General features: G+C 36.1%; 1 protein-coding gene across 1 annotated transcript in view; it reads right to left on the bottom strand.

Annotated features, from left to right (window-relative positions):
* Positions 1–2685: 2685 nt before the first annotated feature.
* LOC137979698 (N-alpha-acetyltransferase 30-like) overlaps positions 2686–7500 on the bottom strand; it is a 9666-nt gene continuing 4851 nt past the window's right edge. Inside the window, exons 2-4 of the mRNA XM_068827017.1 lie at positions 7190–7313; positions 6808–6863; positions 2686–5597 (exon numbers count right to left, since the gene is read on the bottom strand). Coding sequence (XP_068683118.1) covers positions 5460–5597; positions 6808–6863; positions 7190–7313 — 318 coding nt within the window. The 3' untranslated portion in view covers positions 2686–5459. The remainder of the gene's footprint in view (positions 5598–6807; positions 6864–7189; positions 7314–7500) is intronic.

Here is a 7500-nt window from a genome sequence, read left to right as displayed (position 1 = left end):
TAGGTCTGGTCCTGTCCAGGTCCACTCAAGAACTTTGACCCTTTCAACTGTGAGAGTTTACTCTGTATAACTCCAGACGATTTTACTTGAGAATAGGAAGTGCTTCAGAGGTGAATGGGTTAAACAAGCCACAAACTCAAACCCGTTAACGTTACCATGACAACAATCTCGGTTCCAGTTCCTTTCAGCAATGAAATCCAAAAGAGATGGTGGTCCAACTTAAAACCCAAAGCAACGTTTCTGCATGACCTTCCCTCATTGTGAGGGAACAAGGATTTATTAAGACAACATAGCAACGTAAAATGGTTACCATAGCAACAGCACAAAGTCAATAATATTATTGGTTAAGTGTTCTACCCTCAAGTCAAGGACTTCCTGAATAGCTTAGGGTGTTGACGGTGAAATGCTAATATGTCCAATTGTTATGAGGCCCTCCCAATGGTTTGGGGGAATAAGAGAACGTGGTTAATTTGAACTGGGGAACAGGAAAACAATGTCAAAACATTTTAGAGAACAAAAACACTTTTAAGGATCAAGAAGCTGGTAAGAAGTTTGAAACTAATTTGGGGAACACAGGAACACAAGCAAATATTTAAAGGGAACAAGGAATCCCCCCAACCCTAACCCTAACCCCCCCTAAACCCTAACCCTAACCCCCCACCCTGGGAGAGCCTCTGTTATATACCTAGACTTGAAGCAATTTGGCCAAACAAATTAAAATTCTTAGCATTTCAGGTCAAGACAGAAAATAGACCGTTTTTGAATTATCACGGCTCGACTGGATCTAGTATGAAATGGAGGCTAATGTGGACAAATCTTTTCACATGCAAATTAATTTGCCCGCATTAGCCTCCATTTCATGCTAGATCCAGTCCAACCATTAGAATACGAAACTGGCCTATTGAGATCAGCAGTAGTTATTCAGGTAAAGAATTATTAACAGAACTTAAAAAAATTATTATTGTTATAGTTCTCAAAGTGTACACAACCTCACTTGTTTTTGCCAGTTCTCTTACCTGCAGCAAATAAATTTTGCTTACTTCCACTTGAAGTCTACCCTTAAATATGCAGTTAAACTTAGCAAAACTTAAGCAATGATCACATGGACAAGAATGACTCTACACACACAGAGCACGCGTTTCAACATTTTGGTACATTTCTTTGCCATTCCCACCTGTATAATGCGCAATGAACAAAATTAATTTGTGGTTATTCGGAGGTGAGAGCCAGATGGTTAAAAAATATATGATTTTTTGCCAATTTCCTGTACAATAATTCACAACACTTATTCCAATTTAAATTCCTACACATGGAATAATTACAGAAAGATTAGAATAATTTGGCAATGTGACAAGATGACATTCTCGTAATTCTCCTTAACAGTGACATCAATTCAATACAATAAATTATTATTATAGTCTTTATTTATCTAATTTAAAGGTATTTTTGCCCGCTTTATGAATATGCGGGAAAAGCAGATTTTACCAAGTGTTATTGAAATCCAAAAAGAAAATTGGAGGGTGTAACCACACATATTTCAAAGATAATTAATCAACAATATTTGTAAAAAGATTGAAAATACAAAGCAATGTATGGCGTTCTTATCCAAATTAAAGCTTAATTATCTCTGCAAAATGCAATTTACTTTTTGGATACCAAGAGCACTTGCTGAGTTCTGGTTTCCACGCATAGTTTTAAACCATGCAAAAATTCTCCCGTATTAGTAGGCACCACCCATAGGAAACCAGAGTATCTTGAGATGCGCAGAGTGTATGCGCAATTTCAATAGTAGTTACCTTCCTTAACAAGGGAGACACATCAATCAACCATTACCAGTTTTCTAACAAGTGGCCCTCGAACAGCCCCACTGCCAGATGTAACTAGCTGTGAGTCCATTTTGACGAGGATGGAAAACCGGAGTACCCGGAGAAAAACCCTCAAGTCACGTTCAGATAGACTGAAACTCAGCCCAAATGTGCCAGTATGATTCCATGGTATCAATCCTTAAAGGGGCTAAGTCACGCTATTTTAGGTATATTCGTTTAATTTTGTTAATTATGAGCTCTAAACGTCAAATTGGCAGAGCAAGAGTCTTTCACTTGCAAAATCACGGCCACATAACAACTGAGAATGATTTTCCAGCTGTGTAAATGACATTTTGATATAGACTGATATAAATTTGAAAAAAGGTGGGCCGACGTTTTTCAAATTTACCCAAATTCAATCCATTTCAATCCTCTCCAGTTTTGTCCATCCATGTCCCTTCTTGGCTTCCCTGTGTTTTGTTAGAGATCTTCTATAGTTTTGAACAGTTATTTTGATATTTTAGTTAATTCTATGACCATTCGATCAGTGCTGAAATTGCGTCAAATTGCGTGACCTAGCCCCTTTAAGTTTCCATTTTCTCTACTTTCTCAAATCCCATAATACATCTTGTTTACCCCCCAAAATTTTGCATAATCATTGTCTTTTATTTCTCCTGGAACATGAAGATGTCCCAAGAGAAATCGAAAACAATGCCTATTGGGGGAGGGGGGGGGGGGGGGAGAGGGGTATTATGGGAGTAGATAATACTGTTATTTATTCCACTCTTCCCTATTATAGAGAGTCAAGTGTCTTTCTGAGATGATATCAAATACTGCTTTGCAATACAGAAGGTTTATGAAATCAGGAAAGTAGTTTGTCACTTCAAGAATAGACTTTATTTTAGTCTTTAAGGACTTGTAATATTGCTCTGTCATGCAACAAAGTATTTACATAACTTGTGCCAAATTCAATATTGTATCATACTGTTGAAATTAAAGTTCCTTGGTAGAGGAAAATAAAAAAAGAAAAAAGGTAAAAAGCAAATTCTGATAACAAAATAACGAGTTAGCTTTAAAAAAAAAATAAGCAAATGAGACTTTTATTTAGCATGCCATCTTTTGGGAAAATCAGAATGCAGATTCCTGAATCCTAAAATAGATTCAACGGTTCTTTACAAAAATCCAAAACTAATTACCATTAAATCCAACAAGTCCATTCTCAAAACAAATAAGTTAGATGCTATGGATTTATGATCTAGATTTGGAGTGTTTCTTTCATGAAGGATTTGAACTTCACCAAAAGCTAGTACTAATAGTCCACAACACAAGCCCTTAGAGGAAGAACTTCATCTACTTGTAGAGTGTTGTGGCCATGAGATATCTTTGTTTCAAATTATTTTATGCTTTCTGTAGTCAGAAAAATTCGTTCTATTCACCCAGCTGAGTCTGGATAAGGATTCTTCCAGAGATCTAGTTTTATCAGAATTGCTAAGAATGTCAAAATTAATGTCTCCTAGGTTGTCAAGAAGGAGAGCTAAAAGAATACCAGAAGCCATGACAACTTAAGGGGGTTGGCTCTTAACTACAGAAAGACAATGGTTGCTAAGGAAGCTCTTTAGTCAAGGGTCCTGCAAAAAGGTTGCATGGATGGTTCTTTGAAGAAACTTTTCAATGGAAATCTGGCATCACTTCAATCAGAAGGTGCACATACAACTAGTCCCAGTCCTCAGCCATGCGTTTCAGTGAAAGGCATGTAAAAACTCTCAGGAAATGACAGGAGAAGGCGGTTTTTTGTGTTGGAATGTTCTCATATTGTTGCGTTAAAATTTTGTAAAAAACATAGCTACCTCACTGAGTTTTTTTGGCATTTTCTGTTTTGGTCACATGATTTACCAAATGTGGTTATGAGTCGAACCAGACTAAGAAAATGTTAAATAGAGAACACTTAGCAAAAAAGGATAACTGTAGAGTTAAGGGGACTCGAGAAATGAATGATTATTTCAAGGTGTCCATAGCAACTGTTTGGTAGTTAAGAGCCACCCCGCTTAATGATTTAGAATGGATTCTGAATTGTGTTGTATTAAGAGTAGCTAACAAGGCACAAAACAAAAGATAAAAAGTATGAAAATTTTGCTTTGTCGTGGGTTCAAACGAAACCAAAAAATTCTTTACACTTTGCTTGAATAATTTATTCAATGAGCATGCATTGGATATGAGTCTCATAAATTATCCAAAAAGCGCAAATGGAATATTAATAATACTGTTTTATTAAATTTTCATTGAATCCTGAACGCTTAGACACTTGGAAATTAAGGCCAATCAGTTTCCAGCTTGGCAGCACTTGACCCAACCAGTTTCCATATTAGGTCATATCAGAAGCTTATGACCATGAAGCGTTTACATGTAACTCTGGTTCAGAGCTGGGATTTTTTGAGTTTCAAAATTTCCTTATTTGGATGTAACATAGCTTGCGCACTTTCCCACGGGTGCAGCTTCGATCTTATTTTTGTCCATATTTGGGCATAAAATTGGTGTCCTGAAATCTCCAGCTTTGTTCCAAGGAAAAGAGATGCAAGTTACATGTTTCAAGTCAGGTGCTTCTGGTCATGTGGTACACGAGCTGATAACCGAGACCAATCAGAATGCTAGGAACGCAATATCCAAAGTCAAAAATTTAATAATTATTATTATTTCCTCCTTCATTAACACATTAATAATAATACTCTTAAGTTAAAATTCCAATCAACAGTTTTATTTTTCATTGCTATTTTTGCTTATTAGGCACATACTTATGTTGCTGCTGATATTTTATGACAAATTTTTATAATGAGAGGTTAATAGCAAACCTCAGAATGGAATTTCCCAAACTCAATGAAACTTACTCGATTTTACCACATTTCTTGTCTGTTAATCAAAGTCATCGAGCAGTGTTACAGTGGCTTTACCACAAACACAAGTCTGTCATTTGAAGTAGACACCAGGGCCCGGTTGTTCGAAAGCCGATTAACTTCATCCAGGATTAGCGTAAACGTTGGTTTAATTTTTTCAACTTATCAGTGCAAGTTTCTTTTGGTTATTTTTGGTTTTCAAGATTGACTTCCCCTAATGTAAAATTTTGCCAGATATCAGCGTTGTACAACATTTTGGATAAGAGAAATAACCTCCTTAGTATTTTTTAACCTGGGATTAGCGTTAATCGGCTTTCGAACAACTGGGCCCAGGTTTAATCTCTCTAGTGTGGGGTTAAAAACTACAGACATAAACAAAGACAAGCCAAGGTTTGAACGGTGCAATAGTCTTAATGTACAAACTTTTTCTACTGTTAAATGTATGTTTCTCCACTTGGCCTTGAATTACAGTCGAGCTATGTCACGTGTGACCAGTATTCACAAGTCAGACTGAAATGAACATCCGGATTCCTCAATAATTCATCAAATGTTTGAAATAGTTTTCAATTTTCAAACACTGTTTATTTTATAATAAAACAAAAGTTCATAGCTAACTATTTGTGATATATCAAGGAAATTTCCCTGGGAAATTTGAGAATCTTGAGACCAAAGTTCAAAACTGGAATGCAGATTTGAATACTCAGTTCAGTTTCAAAACTACTGGTCACGCGTGATGTAGCTTGACTGTAACTGAAATCATGGCTCTTTATCTAAGCCACAATTTTAACCTCAGTGCGTCAACTCCATTAAGATAGTACCTAAAAAGCCTCTTATCTCGGACAAAGCCAAGATTTTCATAGAGCCGAAGAGCTGCCGTGTTACTCACTTCAGTCTCAAGGACAACCTGCAAACAAAGAAGAGATGAACTACATTCATTTGACGAAAGAGAGAAGTGTTGTTCCTCACACTTTATCTGGACAATTTAAGCAATGAATTGAGTCAACCATTATTGTCTTTAGTTTATAATAAGTTTAACTCCTGACTTATAAAACACATAATTCTATTTGCTTGATTCAGAAGCAAAGAATGGGTGACTATCACAATCCTCACTTATGTCCAGGATTGACCCTAATTAGATTCTACCCCCCACCCCCAGTCCCTCAGAGGGCCTTATGCATGGCCAATGCACACCCAGTTACGATCTCCAATGCAAAGAGACCCCTTTTAAGTCTAAGCATTTCATACCCATTTCTAACATTAAACAATAACGTTAAGGTAAAGGTTAGTGTTATTTTTAGGGCAGGGTATATGCAGTAGTTTATCCTCACTTGAGCAGCATTTGTGGGGCAACTTTGTGATGTTAATTGTCTGTATTCAGTGACACAATTGATGTTGAAGTTGGGTAGAAGAGCAACAGGACAGACACTTCATGACGCTTATTGAAATCGGCTTGCATCTAATCATTATTGTTAGGGTCAATCCCGGACATACCTGACTGTCCTTCCTCTAAATCTGACTGCAATTTGACAACTTCAATAGACCCTTCTCCACAATGGCAGCCAAAAAATTCAAATAACTTAAAATTAAAAACTTATACCAGAAATAGAATGAGCACCTTTACTTTTAATAGTAACCCTGCAAAGTTTCAGCATATCAGGTGTAATATCAGCTGAGAAATCATAAGTGGCGTATACCCCCAGTCATACAAACGTTGGTAAATTTGTCAAATTTCAACTTACATTTTCTCAGCTAATATAACACTGAATACGCTGAAACTTTGCTGGGTTACTACTGTAAGGTGCTCTGTTTATTTCTGGTATCTGGTTTTTCATTCAGTTCAATTTTAACTGATTCAAATATGTTGCAGCCATTTTGGAAAAGGGTCTATTGGAGAACTTTGTCTAAAATAGGGAAAATTTATACCTTAGATTAATAAGTCCTGATACTGTGGTTCTGATTTAAGCCCTAGATCGAAACATATTGTACATATGGATCTAAGTTCAAAATAAAATATGGTTCTTTGTTTTCTGTTGTGATAATAAGTCTCCTAAATAAGAACCATTTTGGATTCAACAAAGGCAGAGATCTACCCATCTAATTTACAAAACTCCTACCTCATCACAGCTGTCCTCAATCATTGCCTTGATGGCTCTTACTACAAGATTTGAACCTAAAACGTAAATATATATAAAATAATTTTTGCAAAGTTTGTGTACCTCATACTAACTCAAGGACCATACCGTAAGTTTCAGCTGGTATTCTTTCCCATGTACATGTATTAAATTTTCACAGCCCCAGTGTGAAGCATCTGAGAGGAAATTACAGTTTAAAACTTGCATTGTACCCTTCATTATTTTAAATGATGGACAAAATGATCTCTTTATGTTTGAAAAGTTCACCAGCATGTCAAAAAATAATAACAAATTTAGAAAATGAATTCAGAACCCAAAGCAACCTGGAATTACACTTTGCAAATGCAGTGCAATGTTTTAATACCTATTTTATGCCTCCGGTATTCCTTCTCAACAGCTAACATTGCTATGTATCCTCGGCGAATCATGTTTTTATGCATGTCCAGCTTGCACACAATGGCACCAACACACTTTTCCTCATACATTGCCTACAATATAACAAATCGCATAAGCATTAGCATGCTGTAGTCTTCTTTTGCCACCATCTTTTTTATCATGTGCAGAATCTACATTTAATAGAGCTAAACTAAACTATTTGAAATTAAAAATATTACAAAATCTTTTGGTCCAAAAAATTGTATGTTCCATTTTTTATCGCAAAAAGGGGTTCGATTT

Source organism: Montipora foliosa, chromosome 12 (assembly GCF_036669935.1).
Source record: "Montipora foliosa isolate CH-2021 chromosome 12, ASM3666993v2, whole genome shotgun sequence".
NCBI classification, from domain to species: domain Eukaryota; kingdom Metazoa; phylum Cnidaria; class Anthozoa; order Scleractinia; family Acroporidae; genus Montipora; species Montipora foliosa.
Note: the sequence above shows the minus strand (reverse complement) of the source record. Positions and strands in the feature narration are given on the sequence as shown.